Source organism: Recurvomyces mirabilis (genome assembly GCF_035927965.1).
Source record: "Recurvomyces mirabilis strain CCFEE 5264 chromosome Unknown scaffold_11, whole genome shotgun sequence".
In the NCBI taxonomy this organism is placed as follows: domain Eukaryota; kingdom Fungi; phylum Ascomycota; class Dothideomycetes; order Mycosphaerellales; family Teratosphaeriaceae; genus Recurvomyces; species Recurvomyces mirabilis.
In genome coordinates, this window is record NW_027041945.1 from 688686 (window position 1) to 708787 (window position 20102).

Consider the following 20102-nt stretch of genomic DNA (forward strand, 5'->3'; position numbering starts at 1 on the left):
CCCGAGGCTTGGCATGGTCAAAGCTGGCGCTAGCGGGGCACTCCCGCAATGCGAGCTGAACCCGAAGCGTGGCAGAGTTGTCTTGCGAGCTCAACGCGAGGGAGGCTACACACGGCAAGTATCCACCATGCCAATGGCTCTTGCAGAGGCAACATTTCGTTGTAGTATAAGAGTAAGTAGGTACCACCTCTCTGACTGTGCTCCGAAATCACATCATCATTTTGCCCACTCCCACCACCCTCTACCAGCTCAAGGTTTTCTTCATTGACGAGCACAAACCACGACGACTTTCCCTCACGATCAGGAGGCGATCATTACACCACCGACTTGAGCAACACCACCGTCCCGATCCCATTCCTCCATTATGCTATCACTCCGCGACAGTGCCGACTCGGCCTCGGGCGACAACGCCCTCTCCGCCTTCAAATTCTACTACTACCACCCGTCCCTCCCAGCCGCAATCATCTTCATCATCCTCTTCGGTCTCGCAACACTCGCACATGGAGTCCAGATGGTGAGGGCAAGGACATGGTTCATGGTTCCCTTTGTCATCGGTGGGACCTGTATGTCTCCAAGTCCCATCAAAGTCTCGAAAATTGAGGAAATTGGGCGATCGAGCTGACGTGTGAGATTAGTCGAGACGATAGGCTATATAGGCCGCGCACTCTCCGCCGGCCAAAACCCGGGCCCCTATACTCTAGGTCCGTATATCATCCAATCCCTCGTCATCCTTGTCGCGCCCGCACTATTCGCCGCATCCATCTACATGCAACTCGGCCGGGTGGTATTGCTTATGCAGGGCGAACACGCTCTCTTCATTCACCGGACATGGTTGACGAAGATTTTCGTCGGAGGCGATGTTCTGAGTTTCCTTATGCAGAGTTCTGGTGCCGGACTCATGGCTTCTGGGAATGGGGATAGTATCAACACGGGCAAGACTATTGTGGTGGCTGGATTGCTGACGCAGGTTGTTTTCTTTGGGCTTTTCGTGTTGGCTGCGGCGCTGTTTCATGTTAGGATGGAGAAGGTACCTACGAGGAAGAGTCTGGAGGTGCCGTGGTGGAGGAGGCATATGCTCGGGCTTTATCTCGTCAGTATTCTGATTTTTGTCAGGAGTACTGTCAGGGTCGTGGAATATGTGCAGGGATTCGATGGGTTTATTATGACGCATGAGGTGTTTTTGTATGTATTTGATGCGGCGATGATGTGGGTGACCGTTGGGGTTATGAGTTTTGTTCATCCGGGGGAGGTGGCGAGGGAGCTCAGGCAGGGCAAAGCGGTACGGGTGGGAGTGGGGTTTGAGGAGGTGAAGGATGGTGTTGATATGGGGAGGATCGGTGCGTGAGGGGTTTTGTGTGAAGAATCATCGAGTGGAATGGATTCAGAAGCCGGAGAGCATGAATTCGGGTTCCGCATTGGTTTCGAGTCCCACCAAATGATTGATCAAGGCCAGGGTAGTGTTTAGAGGTGCTTTCGTCCCTGTCTGTAGATGGCAATAAGAGCTTGAGGGGCACGTGTCGATGTTCATCTTGATCTTCATGGACGGTCTCATGTCTGATGGTCACTTCGATGAATGTCAAACTATCTTAGTCTCGATATCGTGGTCTCAGCCTTTGCAAACTGCGTCATGAGGTAAGGTCACACTGGTGGTCGTGTTCATGCAACGATAGGATCTGAGCCTTTTTGGATATGTGTTGGATTGGGCATGGCCTGGTAGAACGGCGTATCTTCTGAGTGCGACACAGGGAGGAGGGTGCATCGGCAGTTCGTCCCGAGGCAGCGGGAGACGGAAGAGACGGGAGGTTTAGCGTAACGGGTAAGGTGAGCACGTCCACGAAGTTAGCTTGGAGATACAGTAGTGTTCATGAGACAAGACAATGGTCATATCTTGAGTGACATTATTCGAGCAAAGGTCACTCGGGAGGTAATGGTGATGGAGGGACGGAGGTCAAGGTCATCAGTCAAGTGAAGAGCTCAGTAATAGATTGGATTACATTCATGCAGGTGACCTCCTTTCCGACCCGCCGCTCCACGTGCCTGCGACCCCATCGCGGGAGCTCCAGCAGTGACATCGGACAAGGTGAAGCGTACGATGAGATGTCTCGACCATCGGCGAATAAGCATAATAATCATGGCTTCCGGAACATGAGCAACGGCAACAACTCCAACCCCTCCATGCTATCCTCGGTCGCATTGCAACCACGACTCGCGACACCCACCCAACATCGACCGCCACCCCCCCATCAGCGATCCGTGTCGCCTGGGGCTCGTATCCCCTCGGCCTCCACCGCCGCCGCCATGTCACGTGCCGAACGCTTCGAGGATGAGAAGCGGCGCATAATAGAGTCATGCTTTAGTAAGCTGGATGCCAATGGCCAGCTTGCCGAGAGCTACATCACACATATCCGCATTATAGAGGATGCGCAACACCCGTCTTCTCCGCCTCCACCCGAGAGCGCCGAGAACAACAAGAAGCCGCGTCTGATTATCATCGCCGTGCGGAGTACGGGACGGGTACGGATGCACAAGGCACGTGAGAACAACAATGGCAGCTTCAGTATTGGCAAGACGTGGAATCTGGAAGAGCTGTCGGCCATCGAGACGTACGGTAGTGCGAATGTACCTGCGCAGTCGGAAAAGGAGGCTCAGCAGAAGCAATGGGCGGGCAGTGTGGGGTTCACCGTGACCATCACCAAGCCGTACTATTGGCAGGCTGGGACGAGCAAGGAGAAGGACTTTTTCATCGCCAGTGCGGTCAAGATCTACCGGAAGTACACGAAAGGTCTGGTGCCGGAGCTGAAGGGGTTAGATGAGAGGGAGAAGGCGACCATGTTAGGTCAGCCAGCACCTCCACAGCAGCAGCAGCAGCAGCAGGAACGATCGCCCGCGCCACAGTCACAATCTGGAGTCAGTCCTGGTATGAGAGCTGAGAGTAGAGCGGAGAGTAGAGACATGTCGCCTGTTGCGCCTCCACAGCCACCTTTCGCTCAACGGCCGCAAAGCCGAGAAGAGAGCAGATATCGAGGCAGTCCCGGACCGCCAGCCAGTATACACGACGCACGGCCCGGAAGCGCAGTACCGAATCGACAGCAGAGCGAGAGTCCTGCGCCTCCATCTTTGAGACCCGGCCATCCGCAAAACCAACAACAGCCAATACCGATGAATGTCCCACGACCCTTTGCCAGTCAGGAGCATATGCGATCACAGAGTCGCGAGCGGTCGCGGCAGGAGTATGGCGGTGCTAGACCTGGGACGAGTCCTGCGCCGGCTTATGGACGATCGCCGAGCTCGCAGCAGCAGGGCCAGCCTTTGCCACCACCTAGTATACCGTCTGCGAGGTCCGAAAGTCCGAGTGCTAGTTCGCTGGCATCTAGTGCAGGGCCTGGTCGACCACAGGTACGGAACGTGAGTCCGGGACGGCAAAGACAGTATCAGCAACCTGTGAATAGTGTCCCTGAGGACAGATCAATGGACTCGATGCCTTCGCAAGGTTATGAACTTGAAAAGGCACCGGCGCCACCCTCCCACGCGAATGGAGCAACCGCTGGAGCGGCACTACTAGCTTCAACGCGACAAAGATGGCAGGCTCAAAATCAGAATCAACGACCACTGTCGCCTGGCCCACCGCAATTACCACCCATCGAGACATCGCAAGCTGCCGCGCTCGCGGCTCAACAACGCAGCAAAGGCTCAGGCGACGCCTTCAACCCACTTACGGCTGCCAGCGAAGCTTCTTCAGCAGGTATGGTGGACCTAGGCGATGCGGCAGGCATAGCAGCCTTGACATCTTACTGGGGTCCCGAGCCCACGCCCACATCTGCGCCAGTCGTCGCCACACCCACTATCCAAGCACCGCCCGACTCGCCCCTCACGCCCGAGCGTAGTTCGCGCAGGCCTGGAATGCAAGAACGAGGGATCTCGGAAGCGAGCTATGACTTACGCCCTCCTCCCTTGCGATCGACGGGCGCTGCTGCTGGAAGAGCAGTCAGTGGTGATGAGAGTGGAAGTCGATATGCTACTCCTCAAGACCGCTCGGCGATTACGAGCGCGGCGCATACGCCTATGACGGAACATCCGCCTCCGCCGGAGATTAGACCTTTGGCTGTGAGGGATAAGAGACAGTCCTCCGAACAACATCAACAGCAGCAACAACGACCGCTTTCATCGAGAAGAAATGACGAGCCGACAAAAGTTGCTATGCCAGGTGCTTTTACAAACACACCCGTTGGACCTTCTCCCGCTGGCACACCGGTAGAAACTCCACGGGAGGAACGAGGCGAGGAAGCTGTGCAGCCCTCTGCACCTACCACTACCACCACCACAGCTACCCCCAACGAGTCTCCGCAAGAACAGCAAGAAGGCGCCGGCGATGCTTACAGACCTGGCCTGGGACCTATGATCAAGAAGAACGCGATCAGGGACAGATTCAAAAAAGCAGCTACGGCAGCCTCCGCGTTCAAGCCTAGACCTGGTGGTGCGGCGGAGAAGATTATGAGGGCTAAGGCGGAGAGGGAGGCAGGCATTTCACCGGATGCTGGGGATAGTGAAGGTGTGAGTGGGTTTGTTCCGAGGCCGGTCGCTGCTCCTGTGCCGAAAGAAGTGATGGATGGGAAAGGAATGATGGATGGGAATGGAGAGGTGCACGAGGCGATGCCGCCGAAGGTCGAGGTGGATCCTGCGACTCCTATCACGCAGCCTAATGGTCTTGGGATCGTGTCTGCGGAGATGGAGAAGGAGAAGGTAAAGGAGAAGGAGGAGAGGCCAAGGAGCGTCCAGCTCAAGGACTCGCCTTTGCCGCCAACAACAGACTCGCAAGACCTTCTTCAGACACCAGATCAGCAGGTCATGCGACAAAAGCAGGAGGATCTCGAGGCCGAAGAGCAGGCGGAACGAGATCTGTTTGCGCAAAGCGAGATGAGGAAACCTCTTGTTAAGGTCAAGAGGAGGAGTCAGACTCAGCAGAGGAATCTGGCCGCGCTGGGGATTGATCCCACATTACTTGACGGCAAGGCTCTAGATTTCGAGGCAGCATTGGAAGAGTTTGGATGGAAAGATCGATCTTTGGATCTCAAAGCCATGGCTGCGTTGGAATCGGACCTGAAGCGCGAGCAAGGGCGTCTGGAAGCTGGATCGTGGCTCGCCCTCTCTGACCCAAACACGCCTGGTGGTGCGGCAGACACGCCGGGGCTGAACGAGTCGAAAGTCAAAGCCGTGGAGAGTCTGCTGGATAAGGCTATTCAGGAGTGTGATGATCTGGAGGGTTTGCTCATGTTGTATAGTGTTGAACTCGGCAGTCTGAACGAGGACGTCGCGTTCATTGAGGCGCAGAGTCAGGGATTGCAGGTCCAGAGTGCGAATCAGAAGGGTCTTGTCCGGGAACTGGAGGGGTTGGTGGAGGTTATTGGGTTGGATGAGAGGGTGTTGGAGCCTTTGAGGTATGGCGGGTTTGGGGACCCGAGGGGGTTGGAGGTCGTGGAGTTGGCGGCGGGGAGGTTGTGGGGGGCTATGGTTGTGGTTGATCCGGGTTTGAGGGGTGCCGGGGGCGGGAGGCCTAAGAGTAGGGGGCTGATGGTTGGTGGGGGGGATGCGGGGGAGGCGCTGAGCGGGATGTTGGCGTTGAGGGAGAAGAGGGTGGTTTATGAGCGGGAGGCGGCGGGGTTCGTGCAGCGGTTCCTGCAGCATTTGGATGCTTCGTTCGGACAGGCTATGGCTGAGGCGAGGAGGGGAGTTCTCAGGCCCGCTTCTGCTGGTGCTGGAGTGGGGACCAAGAAGCTGAATAATATTGCTCTTGCGGACGCTAAGATGGGGTTGTGGGTGTACGGTCCTTTGATCCTGTTCACGAAGGAGGTCAATCGGCCTGCTTGGACGACGGCGCTAAGATTGTACCACGCGAAAGCTCAGCCTGTTTACGCGGAGGCTTTTGTGGAGAATATCTCTGGCTGGAAGCGATCGGCCCGCAAACCGGGGGCTGAGGAAGCGGAACTCTTGTTCACGGCTACAGAGAGAGAGGACCCGAGTGGTGCCGGCAGCGGTGGTGGGGTACCGGGTATAGGTGCCGCGAGGAAACTCACGATCAAGCGCAGTCAGACTCTAGCGAAAACTTTACGGAGTGCTGGCAGCGGCAGCAAACACACCCTGGATCTGTCGGCTTCTCGCTCCGGTCAGTCTTCCCCTGCCGAGGTATTTGCAGCGGGGATCGACGAAATGGCTCCCATGATTTCTCAAGAACAGAACTTCATCTCCGAATTCTTCTGGGCCAAAGGAGGCGAGACACGCGATTTTGTCGAAGTCGTACAGGCGCTTGGTCCGCCTGAGGCGAGAGCGGGGGGTGTTGATCTCGTTCGGCCTCGAGGCGTGGAGGTGGAGAGGGAGATGGCGGGGATCGTGCGCGGGGCGATGGAGGCGGAATTCGGCTTCTTTGCGCAGGAGGCCCAGGGTTTAATGGAGTGGTGTCTGGCTGGTGATCCGATCCAGGGTGTTGGTGTCATGGCTTGTTTATCGCGGCATAGCTATTGGCTTTCTGATACGAATCAGGAGTTCTTGCTCACTTTACTCGAGGGCTTGATCGCGAGGCTGCAGAGTCTGTGGACCAAGTTCGTGGATGAGCAGGTTCGGGCGATTGAGGATACGAAGGTCAAGATTTCCAAGCGGAAGGGCGTTATCGGGTTTATGAAGATTTTCCCGCATTTTGCTGCTGCGGTGGAGAATTGTTTCGCCGCTGTGGCGGGGCCGGATTATGAGAGTGAGAAGGAGGTGGTGGGGGAGACGAGAAGGTGGGTCGATGCGACGTATTCGCGTTTGAATAAGGCTATGTTTGATAGCCTGAAGGTCATCGCCAAGGAGAGTCCGAGTGCGGCGCCGGCGGCTTCTCAGCATAGGGGTGGGACGGCGGCGGCTGCGGGTGGGGCTGCTGGAGGAGATGATCCCGAGGATAAGGTGGTACTGAATTATCATGTTTTGCTTATCGAGAATATGAATCATTACGTTGAGGAGGTTGACGATGGTGGCAGAGAGGGCGTTTTGGCGGAGTGGAGGGGCAAGGCGTTGATGGAGAGGGCCGAGGCCTTGGAGGCTTATGTACAGAGGGTTGTTAAGAGGCCTTTGGGGAAGTTGTTGGTATGTGTTCGCGTCGTCATGTGTGCTGGATGGTCGATAAACTTCATGCTAACATGCTTCCCAGGACTTCCTTGACAGCACTGACTCCCTCTTGTCAACGCATCCGAACCCCTCTGCCATCGCCTCTCGACCTTCGTACTCGCGGAAAGCAGCTCGCAATACGTTCTCGCAATACGATGCCAAGGAAGTCCGTCGGGGGATCGATACGCTCAGGAAGAGGATCGAGAAGCATTTTGCTGATGGAGATGAGGAGGCGATCTCTAGGAGTCTGGTGGGCCTGGTGGGTAAGGAGTGTGAGAGGGTGTATGAGAAGACGTTTCAGAGGATGGAGGGGTTAATTGGGACGGTGTATCCGCCTACTGAGGGGGAGAAGAACGTGGAAGTGGACTTTAGTCGGGAGGATGTGAAGGCTGGGTTTAGGCGATGAGGTGGCTAGGTCTTGCTGAGACGTGCTGTATTTGGGTTGTGGAGGAAGGGAAGGGAACGCGTCTGTTCTCAACCACGAATCATTATTCTGCAAGGCGTTCGTGGTGTACAGAAGCAAGCTTTTGAGCTACTCGGATTGCTCTCAGCCAATTCTTTGGACATCCATTGTAGCGTGCTTGAGCGGGAGTGTATATATTGCTACAGTACGAAGCTTGTCCATCATAGGCGATCACGGCCACCGCAGGGGCACATATGAAGCCAATGACTAAATGCAAGAAATGACAGTGCGATGTTGAATATGTTGCCTTCCTGGTGTCGCTCTGCCAAATCGGTGTCGGCCTTTCTGAGCTTTGCTCAACAGGCTAACATGCAATTCAACCTTCCGGTATGGTCACAGAGTATGGATTGATGGGACCGGTGCACCGAAGGTGACAGCCATTGGTCAGGCGATCTCGAACTGGGGTTCAGCTGGCTATGTCTTCCGTTACGCATAGTTCTCTCGTATTGTAGGCAGTGGCCTACTCTGAGATTCTCGAGATGTCAAAGTGCGGTACGCAAGCCACGGTCTAGCTCTGTATCGAGCTAGACGGAAGAGAGCATTGGCGAGCTGATCACTGTGCATGGTCTGCCGCACGAGACGGCAACTCGAGCATACTGTCTTCTTGGAAGCTATCTTACAGGCTCTGGATCCCGGCTGCACAAAGTCATCGACGCCGACGTCTCCAGGCCATGCGCCGCCACTCGCTGAGCTTCCGTGCTGCAGGCCTCACCATTAGTATTGCTAGCGTGACTCCCATGACGGGTGATGCGATGAACCAGAAGAACTCGTCGCTATGTTCTTGCACAACCGGCATCGGGTCGAAGTTCTGTACAGACGTCAGCGATGTGCATGTGTATCCTCTGCTCCTGCCACTTACCATGCCGAAGTATCCTGTCAAAAAAGTGAGAGGTAGGAAGAAGATCGACACAAGCGTGAGCTGTCGCACACTCTCGTTCTGTCGAGCCGCAATTGTGTTGAATATCAAAGAAGTCAGGTTCTCAGCGGAACGAATCCTCATGTGCGTACTACTTGTAAGTGTAGTGATGTGATCTTGAACGTCCTTGAGGTAGGCTTGGGTCAATGGCGAAACAGCCTGACTGGCAAAGTCTGGCGAGCGTGTCTTTGCTCCCGCCTCTGTTGGTATTGGTCCGGCTCCAGGTGGCTGTTGTGCTACGTTTCGATGATCGTACAGCGCCCTGACAAGACCGCCTATCGGTACGAGCAGATCCAAGAAGGATGCCAGACCTGCCCGGAGTACGTAGACTTGTCGTGAAAGTGTGATCGATGGCTTCGTAAGCACGGCAAGTTCTAACTCGGTAAACGCATCCTCAAATGCTCTCCCGACCGGCACTGCCATGTCTACCACAGCATCGAGCACTCCCTGTACGAGCATAGATGGATCATCGCCAGAACGAAGTACTGTGTGTGGTGATTGTAGACGGTTATAGATAGGTTTGAACACATCTTCTCCAGATCGCTCGAATATGGTGATGACGGTCCCGCTTGCAGTGAGATAGACACTTGCCTGCTCGACGGACATGTTGAACCTTTGGTACAGATGTCGTCCTGGCTTGTCAAGTTGCTGCACTACATCTGCGTCGTTGGAGCTATCTGCAGCATATGTAAAACGCTTGCGGTGCGCACCGTGAGATAAGGCAGAGGTCTGTGGCGAGTTGTCGTGCTCGACAACATCCACGAGCTTCTGAAGTGTAAGCTCTAAGAAGAAATGGTCGTCGTACCAATCCACTTTGGCAAGGTTGTCGGTGTTCATCACATCCTCGAGGGTCAGTGGATGAAGATCGTAGGCCTGACCCAGTGTATGCACAACATTTCTGCTGATACCATTGACGTATACCCAACGGCATGTCGCCCAGTCTGGCTTGGGTTGAGTACTCAGGAAATGTTTGAGGTCGTCCGCACCTACGTCTTGGTCCACAACGCGGTCGGCAGAGTAATCGATGATCTTGATCTGTGCATCAGCCTCCTCGACCTGAGCATCCTCGACCTGAGCATTGCCGTTGAGGTCGAATCCTGGCTCCGCGCCGACTGCGAACGATCCATCTGGCTTAAAGACTTGAGCACGGCGCTGGGTGATCGATAGTCTTCGAGTGGTACTGTGAGAGAGTCCCACTACCTGCCATCCAGGATCACAGTATGAAAGATTCTGGCTTCGGGTCTGGATGCGATCTGATCTTGGTGCTGCTCTGATCCGTGGTACAACGTGCGCGCGAGTGCTCAGGTACGACAGAGCCCGGGGGGCACTTCGACTACCGTGTTGATATGCATTGTGCCGAGCCACACCAATCCAAAAGCCCGCCAAGCGCAGTCTCATAGTAATATGAATCGCTATGTCGAGTATATAAGTGAAGTCGCGAACTTACAGTAGGAGTCGGTGCTCGTTTCTGCACAGACCAGCAGCAACAAGCAAATCTCGCCCGCCACTCCAAGGCTGTATTCACACTTGCACCCACAACAAACGATGCAAGAACTGGTCAGAACATCATGACGGCGCTCAAGAACGTCCTCATCGCCATTCTCGTGCTGTCCTGGCTCACTTTTGTGGTACTATTCGGCCAATTGCCGGCGCTGAGAAGGACTCCAATTGGGTGGCTACAGCGACTCCTCTGTTTGCATCTACCTAATGGCCTACGGAAGGTCGACAGGAGGCTCACGGATGGGCGACTCACTGCGGGAAGCACGCGTCTTGCTACATGGCTGTTCTTCGAGAAGAACCCTGTCGTGCTGGTAATTGTGTCATGACGACCTCATCTTCAATATCACAGCTAAGTCCATGCCCAGATCCTCTTCCTTTTCCTTCTCACTGGCGCATCTACACTGTTCATCTGGAATGCTTCGTCCCTCCTTCCGACCAGCTTCCTAGTCCCTATTCCGCTCCTTTTGATACTGCCATACTGGTCTACCTATGCTACCGTCGTGTCGAAGGCCGACCACATCACAGCTGAGAATATCGATGCACGCCTTCGGGACTATCCATACGACCATGTCCTCTTCCATCCCGGGATCCCATGTACAACATGTAATCGACCCAAGCCAGCTCGCTCGAAACACTGTGGCCTCTGCGGTGTATGCGTGGCGAGATGCGATCATCATTGTCCATGGGTCAACAATTGTCTCGGCCGCGCCAACTATCGATACTTCTTGCTCCTCTTACTTTCGCTCGGCGTACTACAGATCTATGGTGCATATCTAGCACACTACATTCTGCAGCCTGAGCTAAAGTACAGATCTCGTGGTTTCATGCCCACCAGGAGCTCGTACTGGTCCGACCTTGGCTTGGGCATGGTCAATGCAATCAACAAAGGAGGTCTGTCAATAGCAGGAGTCGGCTTACTCGCGGCCTCCACTGCTCTGCTACCACTCGGGTTGCTCGCTTATCACTGCTACCTCATTTGGGCAGGCACAACGACGAATGAAAGTCAGAAGTGGGCGGACTGGCAAGACGATATGAAGGACGGCTATGCTTTCGTCGCCTCCCGAGATCAGCTCCAGACGCACAATCAGTCAAGGAAGCATGGCGATACATCGACGAAGAGCAATGGGAAGCGCCAGACTACTGACAATCCTGCTCTGGATTACGGACTTGATGGGGTGGAGGAGGTCGACGTTTTGTGGCCTGTTACTAGTGATCAGATCATTGTACGAACATCAGATGGTAATCCACCGCAAGGTCAAGAAGCGCTGTGGAAGCTGGTGTGGAATCTTGATGATGTAGTCAATGTCTATGATCTTAGTGGGTGGCAGAACTTTTTAGCTGTACTGAAGGGGCGGTAAGTATACCTCAGGCGTCGCTATGTACCATGGTTTGCAGTCCGGGCACATGCACTTTCAATCTCAAGCATATTCGAGCTGTCTGATTGGCTGCAACAAGTAAAAGGCTAGCGCGTGACCAGTGTCAGTGAATTAAGAAGATGGTCTGCAGCACGGTCCTGTCTGGCGTTTAAAATCATGATGTGATTGTCGCATGTTGCACGAAGTCAGAATAATATCAACGCCGTACTTATCCTGTCTTACTGCCGCTATCGTAATGTCGGTGCGACGAGCTCCAATTGTTTCTCAGCCGTTGCTGACCTCGGCTGACTCTGAGCCGATGGATGCAAGTACGACAACCACGCGTGAAGAATTGTGTACAGCAACAAAACAAAACTATCCACATTCCCAGCTCGCGAGCGAGCGAAACTTTGTAGGGCTTCCATCGGTGGTAAGGACAGAACAGAAAAGCTCTCATAAGCATCCCTTCTCGTATCATCTCATCTGAACGACGACAACCTCACCAGCGTTGAAGAACAACATGTCGCGTGCCTTGACCAGACTACTACCACAGACACCAGCCCGATCTACCATACACCACCTCAACAGCGGCATAGTCTTAGGAGCCATTCTACCGTCAAAACGAAACAATGCTGCCCACTCAAATCCCAGCACCAGGCGACACTCCTCCCACTCACCCCTCAGCACAACAACAACGACGAGGAAGAAAGTCACCTTACCCACGATATCCGCCATGCATACCCGCCAAGAGAAGATAACGATGCTAACAGCCCACGACTTTCCCTCCGCCCACATAGCCGACACAAGCGGGATCGACATTGTCCTGGTCGGCGACAGCCTGGCAATGGTAGCCCTAGGCTATGCGGATACGAGCGAAGTCACACTGGAGGATATGCTGCTTCACTGCCGGAGCGTAGCGCGAGGGGCACAGTCAGCTTTCATCGTGGGTGATCTGCCCATGGGGAGCTACGAGATCTCTCCTGAGCAGGCGCTTAGTAGTGCTATTCGTATGGTAAAGGAGGGAAGGGTGCAGGGTGTCAAGATGGAGGGCGGCGAAGAGATGGCTCCAATAATAGAAAAGGTCACCAAGGCTGGGATACCGGTACTGGCACATGTAGGGCTCACGCCGCAGCGGCAGAACGCGCTCGGTGGGTTCAGGGTACAAGGCAAGAACACAGCTTCTGCCCTTCGTGTCCTTGCCGATGCTTTAACCGTCCAACAAGCAGGTGCTTTCGCAGTCGTACTGGAAGCTGTACCGCCGCCCGTTGCTACCCTCATCACATCCAAACTTCGGATCCCTACCATCGGGATTGGCGCAGGCGCTGGTTGCTCGGGACAGGTCCTGGTGCAGGTCGACATGCTCGGGAACTTCCCTCCTGGCCGCTTCTTGCCTAAGTTTGTGAAGAAGTATGGTGATGTTTGGGGCGAGGCGAAGAGAGCGATTGAGAGCTATCGGGAGGAGGTTAAGGGTGGCGTCTATCCGGGGGTCGAGCATGGGTATGCCATGCCGGAGAAGGAGTTTGAGGAGTTTCGAAGAGCTGTTGAGGACACGATGAAGTAGGCCCTTGATCTTCCAGTAGCTGTTCTCATCGTCGTTAGGCTTATTTGCTATACGGCCTGAGGGCTTGTTTTGGCTCCTGCGACCCAACAGTGATGGAGACTCGAGACGAGCTACCCAGGTTCAAGGGCGGAGGTACTGTATGTAAGACGTTCGTAGAGCTGTTCCAGTTGGATCTCCGACTCGACTGCCATCCTTCATCCAAATGCCTGCGTGACACTGTAATTCACCACCAGCTCATCTCCCACCTTAAAGCACTGTTGGTACATGTCAGCGCGAGAAAGGTGAACCAGACCCGTGACAAGATAATAGAGTGGACTCACACGCCACAAGTTTCCCACCCCCTCGTCCAACCCGGGTGCAAAAACAGAATTGACATAACAGAACACGCTCTCATGATCTTGCAGAGCAAGTTTTCGTCGGAGGAAGCGAATCACGTATTCGAAGCGTTGATTGCTAGAGCATTTGAATCTGGGTTGGCGCAGAGAAGGGGTGTTGGGGAGTGGGGAGAGTCGGATTGTGACTACCCAGTCACCCAGTCAGTACGGTAAACTATGGCTGTTTAGAGCCTGATGATGGCTTCGAAGTGATGTTGAATGAGCTGAATGTATGTGCGCACGTGAGGGGGGGTCAATCAGTGGCTGTGACTACTTGAAAATTCGTTGACATGCAGATGGATGGCTCGTCCAAAGGGCTTGGAAGAGAAATACCTTTTGCTTGTTCCAGCTCACCCGCTGTTTCGAGAGCTCTATGTGCATCTTTTGGCAGCTGCTCGAGGACGACAGAGGCGGCCATGGTAAGCGGCATATCGACGCCGTGGTCATCGTCTTCTTCTTCTACTTGTAGATCTGCGGGTGATGTTGTCCCGCTCGAAGCAGCCATCTTCTGGATGATGTGGAGAACTGAGAACAGACCTGTTGCGTTATTCGAAAGTCTTGATTTCTTACAGTGGTCCTGACCTGTAGTGTCTTCGTGACCCCGTGATTGTTTTGCTAGGAAGAAGAAGACAGTGACGATTACGCAGCCACGCTATCTTTCGTAGTCCTTGGAAAGGTGGCTGAATTAGAACAAATTCCAAAAGATATGTTTCCCTCCTTGTCCTGTCGCTTGTGTTCGTGAGTAATAATCAGAAGCTGGGGGTTCTCATAGCGCTATTCACTTCAAACTCTGGCTATGCACTAGCCTGATACAGTGTCCAGCCAATGATGTGACGATGAATTCCGAGATCATCGAGAGGGTGCTTGTGGGAATCATCAACGTATGCTCACCGCGAAGGGTGTTCTACGGGCTCTCGCAACATATCGACACGACCATACCGTAGAAAGGCAGTCTCAAGGTGCGTCTTCAGTCTGGTCGTGGTCGACGCAAGAGGTGGGGTACGGTCGGCCGCAAATGGCCATGACGGGTGATTTGTAGCCCCAACATGCACTAGGTAAGGCTTTCCATCGCCCTCTCATACCTCCTTTTCTTGTGCTCATTCCAACGCACACATCGAGTTACCCAGTGTATGAAAGCCGCAAACGAGATCGCCACTGCAATGTCTACAGAGCGGGAATCTGGACAAGTGCCAATGGGCAAGGTATCCCACCCGCTCTTCCACAATCAAAATCTGCGACTGAATACGTCTAGGGCTGCCTCATGCGCTTCATGGTGAACGACTCTATCCCCACCGACTCAATCGATCACCACTTCACCCTTACATCCTACGACGGCAAACCGGAATCCTGGGTCCCGGTGATCGGCTCTCACTGGCACAAATATCACGACGAGTACATGCAAGTCTTCCATGGCCGTATTGCTTTTACTATGGACGGCAAGGAGACCATCCTCACGCCGTTGTCAGAGCGCCTTTATATCCCGCGACTCCACGTCCATAGCTTCAAGTTCTTTCCTGGAGAGGCGGCGAGCTTTACGGAGAAGACGAACCCAGCCGGAGATTTCAAGGAGAGCTTTTTTGAGGATATTTTTGAGCTGGGCCAACCTACTTTCGCGACGGCGATGAGGTCGTTCTACGATGGTGATACTTATGTAGCTTTGCCTGGTGGAATCAAGGTGCTTGATGAGGCTTACACGACAGTAGTGGGACGATTCATGAAGTGGATGTATCCTAGGCAGAAGACTGTTCTGCCTTCTGCGAGCACGGTGACGAAGAATTAATGTCACCGTGTTCGTAAAGGCCGTTGAGTGCTATTGTCAATCATGCTCTATATCTAAGCATCGTTCAATTGCACAAGCATATACAACCCCGGATTACTCGTTCTACCAACCCGGCACCTCCTCAACCTCAACAAAGAGCCCACCCTTAGGCTTAGCGGTGATGCCGCCCTTGATCTCAAAGTCTCCCTTCGAGATAGCACTACCAGCCTCAAACTTCGTCTCAAACCGTCCAATCCAAGCGGCAAGTAAACACTCGAACTCCGCCATGGCGAACTTCTGCCCAATGCACGAGCGAGGTCCGTGCAAGAAGGTCAGGAAGCTGAAGTTCGAGGCGGCGGAACCCTTGTTGTTCGCCTTCCCATCAGCATCGAGCCAGCGCTCGGGCTTGAACTCCAATGCATCGTCGCCCCAGAGGTGAGTGCTTGTGTTGATGGCCCAGGGAGCGAGGATCACCGTCGTGCCTTTCGGTATGAATTGGTTGCCGATACTTGTGTCGCAGTCTGCAGAGCGCATCGTCATGGAGACTGGAGCCCAGAGACGGAGGACTTCGGTGCAGACGGCGTGGAGATAGGGGCAGTCGTCTACCTGTGCTGCTGTTGCGTCTTCGCCATCAAGAGGAGGGAGCTTGGCGCGGATCTCGTCTCGTAGCTTTTGTTGGATTGAGGGGTGTTTGCACATTAGATAAAGGGCCCAAATCATTGCTGTAGCCGTGGTTTCGTGCCCGGCTACCAGGAAAGTCATCATCTGGTTGACCAAGTCTTCGTCGCTGAAACCACCACTTTCGAGCGCGACCGAGACGATGTCGACATCTGTTCGCTCCTTCTCCTGCATAAGGCGACGCTTCTGTGCAATAAGATCTCGGCAGATTTGCTTGATATATCTATTTGCCTCCATGACCTCCTCGTTCCGTTTGACTGGCAGGCGTGAGAGGAACCAGAAGGGAAGGAAGATCCCCATGAGTTGAAGCATACGACCCGTTCGACCAGGATTGAAGACATCGCGATATGTCTTGTTCAACTTGTTCTCGGGATCTTGAAGCGCATTAAAGTCTTGCCCGACACCCGAGACGCCAATGATGTCGAGCGTAGCGCGAGAGGTCCAGTTGTTCACGTCGATGACACCGGGTTTGTGGTAGTCCTCACCTTGCTCGGCCTTCTCTGGATCTGGAAGGGTGTCGCCGGCTTGTTTCGACATCTTGCCGGACTTGGCGTCTTTGGCGACACAGTCGACCATCTCTCGTGATTTGCCCCAGAACACTGGGTATAGGTCTTTGATGTGTCGGTAGGCGAACGCAGGCATCAGGTTTTTGCGTTGGCGCTTGTGCTCGTCGCCTTCGGCAAGCAAGATGCCGATACCGAGAATGCGCCCAAGACCATTGCGGAAATGGCTAGGTTTGACGAACTCGTAGTTCTTCGTCACGAGTACTTCGCCCAAGGCCGCGGGATTGGTTACCAGCACTCGTTCTTGGAACCAGACGCTATACTTGATCAGACCATCGTTCGGAACCTTCTCCACCCATTCACGCATCGGTGCGCCAGAGGCTTCCTTCATAATGCGGCCTGTCTGACCAGTGAAGAACTTGTTGTTGGGTGGCGTTGGTAGATGTCGCAGCGGACTGAAGAAGCGAGGGTACAATATTATCTTCCATGCTTGAAGTGTAAGGTATTGCAGGAAAAAGAAGGCGAGAAATGTCGAAGTGAAGCCGAACACTGCTTGGGGAGCATATCTGGTGAGGGCTAGGGCGCCAGCGCCTGAAGTGGCGAGGATTTGTAGCGTCGGCGGCATACTTGCTATAGGCAAAGCCATCGTCAGTATTGAGATTATAAATCTGTCAGATGGTTTCGCTTACCTCACAACAAGAAGATCGATGAATACTTATGTTTCAATGTTGGAGAGGAACAGAATGAAAAGACATGGGGGCGCTTTGGCAGCCTGGTGTGATCATGACGCTGAACAACGGCGGCGGGTCAACTACGATCTTCCGTTCTGACGCTAAGATCATGCTTATCGAATAAGCGCACGAATCGTTGCGCTGGCCTCGTTTACGAATCGGGGCATTCGTATAGCTTCGTAAAGACGGGCCTTGAAATTTGGATTGCGCTCAGCGGTTTGATGTTCCTCCACGCCCACTCGTTATTCACGCTCGATATGTTACTTCGTACGTCACCTCGTATGTCGGAGGAGACATGTATGGATGTTGCCTGGAGGGACCCTGTTCGCGGTCTTCCTAGTAAGATTAGATAACATTTCAGATAATCACAAAGATGAGATACCGAAGGATGCCGACCAATCCTGTCAATGGTGACTCGGGACGTCTTCTGCTAAGCTACATCTAGGGTCACAACCAGCAATTCAACACTGACACATCCAAATGCGACTCATTTGAGTGCCATATCCATGCCTGGTCACATAATACTCGCCATTGTAAATCCTACGGCAGGCTCATGAACAGCTGCAAGAGCTTAGGATAGTTTGGCGTCCCTAGTCCTGTCGCAGGATCCCAGCCTGACACGGCGGCGAAGCCTGAGGAGCCACAGTTAGGGTTAGATCCATTCGTGATGTCTTTCAGCGTCCACGGATCTAGCATGAAGTCAGCATGATATGTCATAAGGCACGAAGTAGTCAGTGTACTTACTCTCGTATAGCACCGGATTGACGAAGCCCACTGGCCCCTTGCCAACGGCGGTACGCTCCTCGTTGATTAAGGTGAGGACAGACGCCCACAATGGTGCGGCAAGACTAGTACCGTACCAGTGGTAATCAGTCCCATTGGTGTACGCACGGAAGTTGGCTCCATTCGCGCTGACATCTGGTATGCCACGCCCTGCGCGGTTGTAGACGCCGCCGTTCGCTCCAATGTTCGTGCCATTCGGTCCAGCGATATAGTATGGTAGTCCAGGGTCGTGCTTCGAGAAGTAGGTGTCGAGGGCAGATTTCTGGTATGCGGGCGCCTTGTAGCGATTACTGAAGCCACCGTGGGAAGCGAACAGTTCCGCGCCAGGTCCTAGGTTGTCTTGCATCACGCTCTCGGGGTCATTGACAGTCTGATTGGAGTATAACTGCGTCGCTCCCACAGAAAGGATGTATGGACATGAGCTGACGAAGTCGGGATTATAGATTGTGGCGTTTTGGCCATCTCCGCTGAGGCAGCCATTAGGATTGTCGTCGCCAGGGAAAGAAGCTACACCGTAGTCTCCAGACGCTAGAAGTATGGTGTGGCCCTGTAGTACAAGCTTCATGATCTCATTGCACTGCCGGTATTGGTAACGGGCGCTCACGTCAGCTTCTGCCTCGCCGTAGCTGACACTGATGACACGAGTGGGAGCATACACGCCACATTGTAGCTGGCCTTTGTAGCCCCCTGCTTCATCGTCAGCCTCAGATCGTGGGGCACACCTGGTTGCTGTACTTACCCGGGTTCGGATCGGGATATGTGGGATCGACGCCTGGGGTGTCACCAGCCAGGCCATCATAGTTGTAGGTGCAGTAGGATCCGTCGAGGGCGTCCTTTGGCAAAGGTGTTAGTCTAGATCCGCGGCTGCTACATGTATCGGTCTTGACAATCACAACTTACCAGGAATGTGTTGAAGAAGCCAGTGAGATTGTAGTCCGCTGAGTAGAAGCTGTCATCTACTTGGTACAGTACCACATCCTGTGGGTAGATGAGGGAGTACGACATGTCCATGTCAATGTCAGACTCGCCAGTATTGGTCGGGTCTGAAGCGGCCACTGGAGCTTTTGCGCCGTCGATAAAGGCTGGGATAGGATGCGTGCCATTTGGTACATTCGGTGCGTATTGCGTGAAAAATGCATTCAGATCCGACTGTGCATAGAAATCGCCATCTTCAAAGAGACCCAGAGCATTGACAGAATCCTTCAAATGCGCTTTTGGAATGTCGTAGAGTGCTCTAATGCAGGTCGGAGTGATGTTGCGACCACAGTCCTGAAGATCTGGTGGTAAGCCGTGAGCACCTGGTGGCATCTGCCAAGGCCCATGGTTCGGTGGCGCCCACTGCGGTGGTCGTCGTCCTGGGCCTCCAGGACCCCATGAAGGTCCCCATACCGGCTTGTTGCGGCTGACAGATCGTTTGCGAAGAGGTGGAGAGGACTTCACGCCCGGTGTGATGTAATCGACGTGGCTCTGTATGTGAGATGGCAAAGAGTAGCTATCGCAACCAACACGGATACGGCCTTCTCGATCCGCGTGTTCGAAGTAGCTGGTCCGGAAAGCTTTCTCTGCGGCGTGGACCGGGATATTAGCAGCGAGCCAGCCATTCTTCGACCAAAGAATGTCCTTCTGATCGATGTCTGCTACCTGCGAAAGCCACTCGCGCACAGCATCGATGGACTCTGGCTCCGGCTTAAACAGATCATTGACCTCGGCGACAGTAAGATAGCTGGCATAGGCTGATGACTCAGGGTGCGAAACATCCATGACCCAATCATAAGCCTGATCCAGTCCGCTTTGCACAAGACCAATCTTGATCTGTTGCCTTTGTCAGTATTGAGGTCGCACAGCATGCCCATCCAAGCTTGTTCTCCATGACTGTGGCAACACGATCACTTACCGGTAGTACAGCATCAGGATTAAGACCAGCTCGACGCTTCAAGACCTGCCTCGCCGTAGCTGGCCTCTCTTCGTGCACCACATAGTCGTGGACGGGCAGCCCGATGGCTACCGATAGCGTCAATGACGCAACGAAAAGTCGAAGCATGATCAAGAGCGTGCCTGGAAGCAATGTTGTTGCTTGAAGAATGAGAATCTGTCCCAGCAAGACGACACGATCCCGGACAGCATTATGTACTCCATCTCCGCCTTCAGACGATCCGTCTATCTGGCGGTGGATGGCTAGGGGTGCTATCGTCTAGTCGTAGGCTTTCGTCATCTAGCGCTCGTACTATCGGCCACTATGGAAGGTACCATATCAATTAGGAAGGTGTTCGCATGTTCCAGCATTTTGGTGCTCATCCGAGGGCTCAAGTTGCATTCCTTGGTCTTATCAGCGCGCATCGCGT

The 20102-nt window shown here is 53.9% G+C and overlaps 8 protein-coding genes across 8 annotated transcripts; 5 read left to right on the plus strand and 3 right to left on the minus strand.

Annotated features, from left to right (window-relative positions):
- Positions 1-364: 364 nt before the first annotated feature.
- LTS14_004971 (uncharacterized protein) lies at positions 365-1345 on the plus strand (the record flags this gene model as incomplete). Its single annotated transcript, XM_064837670.1, has 2 exons — positions 365-563; positions 636-1345. 2 exons carry the CDS (start codon positions 365-367, stop codon positions 1343-1345), a joined length of 909 nt encoding a protein of 302 aa, XP_064694993.1.
- Positions 1346-2145: 800 nt separating this feature from the next.
- Positions 2146-7543, plus strand: LTS14_004972 (uncharacterized protein; the record flags this gene model as incomplete). Its single annotated transcript, XM_064837671.1, has 2 exons — positions 2146-7116; positions 7181-7543. The coding sequence occupies 2 exons, from the start codon at positions 2146-2148 to the stop codon at positions 7541-7543; spliced, it is 5334 nt and encodes a 1777-aa protein (XP_064694994.1).
- Positions 7544-8246: 703 nt separating this feature from the next.
- LTS14_004973 (uncharacterized protein) lies at positions 8247-9914 on the minus strand (the record flags this gene model as incomplete). Its single annotated transcript, XM_064837672.1, has 2 exons — positions 8247-8408; positions 8460-9914. 2 exons carry the CDS (start codon positions 9912-9914, stop codon positions 8247-8249), a joined length of 1617 nt encoding a protein of 538 aa, XP_064694995.1.
- Positions 9915-10840: 926 nt separating this feature from the next.
- Positions 10841-11457, plus strand: SWF1 (palmitoyltransferase swf1; the record flags this gene model as incomplete). Its single annotated transcript, XM_064837673.1, has 2 exons — positions 10841-11370; positions 11412-11457. 2 exons carry the CDS (start codon positions 10841-10843, stop codon positions 11455-11457), a joined length of 576 nt encoding a protein of 191 aa, XP_064694996.1.
- Positions 11458-12104: 647 nt separating this feature from the next.
- On the plus strand, positions 12105-12932 carry ECM31 (cell wall biogenesis and architecture protein; the record flags this gene model as incomplete). Its single annotated transcript, XM_064837674.1, is given in 2 exon segments — positions 12105-12485; positions 12504-12932. The coding sequence occupies 2 exon segments, from the start codon at positions 12105-12107 to the stop codon at positions 12930-12932; spliced, it is 810 nt and encodes a 269-aa protein (XP_064694997.1).
- A 1534-nt stretch (positions 12933-14466) lies between these two features.
- On the plus strand, positions 14467-15086 carry LTS14_004976 (uncharacterized protein; the record flags this gene model as incomplete). Its single annotated transcript, XM_064837675.1, has 2 exons — positions 14467-14508; positions 14559-15086. 2 exons carry the CDS (start codon positions 14467-14469, stop codon positions 15084-15086), a joined length of 570 nt encoding a protein of 189 aa, XP_064694998.1.
- A 102-nt stretch (positions 15087-15188) lies between these two features.
- LTS14_004977 (uncharacterized protein) lies at positions 15189-16892 on the minus strand (the record flags this gene model as incomplete). The annotated part of the gene is made up of 1 exon (XM_064837676.1): positions 15189-16892. The coding sequence occupies one exon, from the start codon at positions 16890-16892 to the stop codon at positions 15189-15191; it is 1704 nt and encodes a 567-aa protein (XP_064694999.1).
- A 625-nt stretch (positions 16893-17517) lies between these two features.
- LTS14_004978 (uncharacterized protein) lies at positions 17518-19801 on the minus strand (the record flags this gene model as incomplete). Its single annotated transcript, XM_064837677.1, has 5 exons — positions 17518-17666; positions 17722-18447; positions 18500-18593; positions 18661-19572; positions 19655-19801. 5 exons carry the CDS (start codon positions 19799-19801, stop codon positions 17518-17520), a joined length of 2028 nt encoding a protein of 675 aa, XP_064695000.1.
- Positions 19802-20102: the final 301 nt, after the last annotated feature.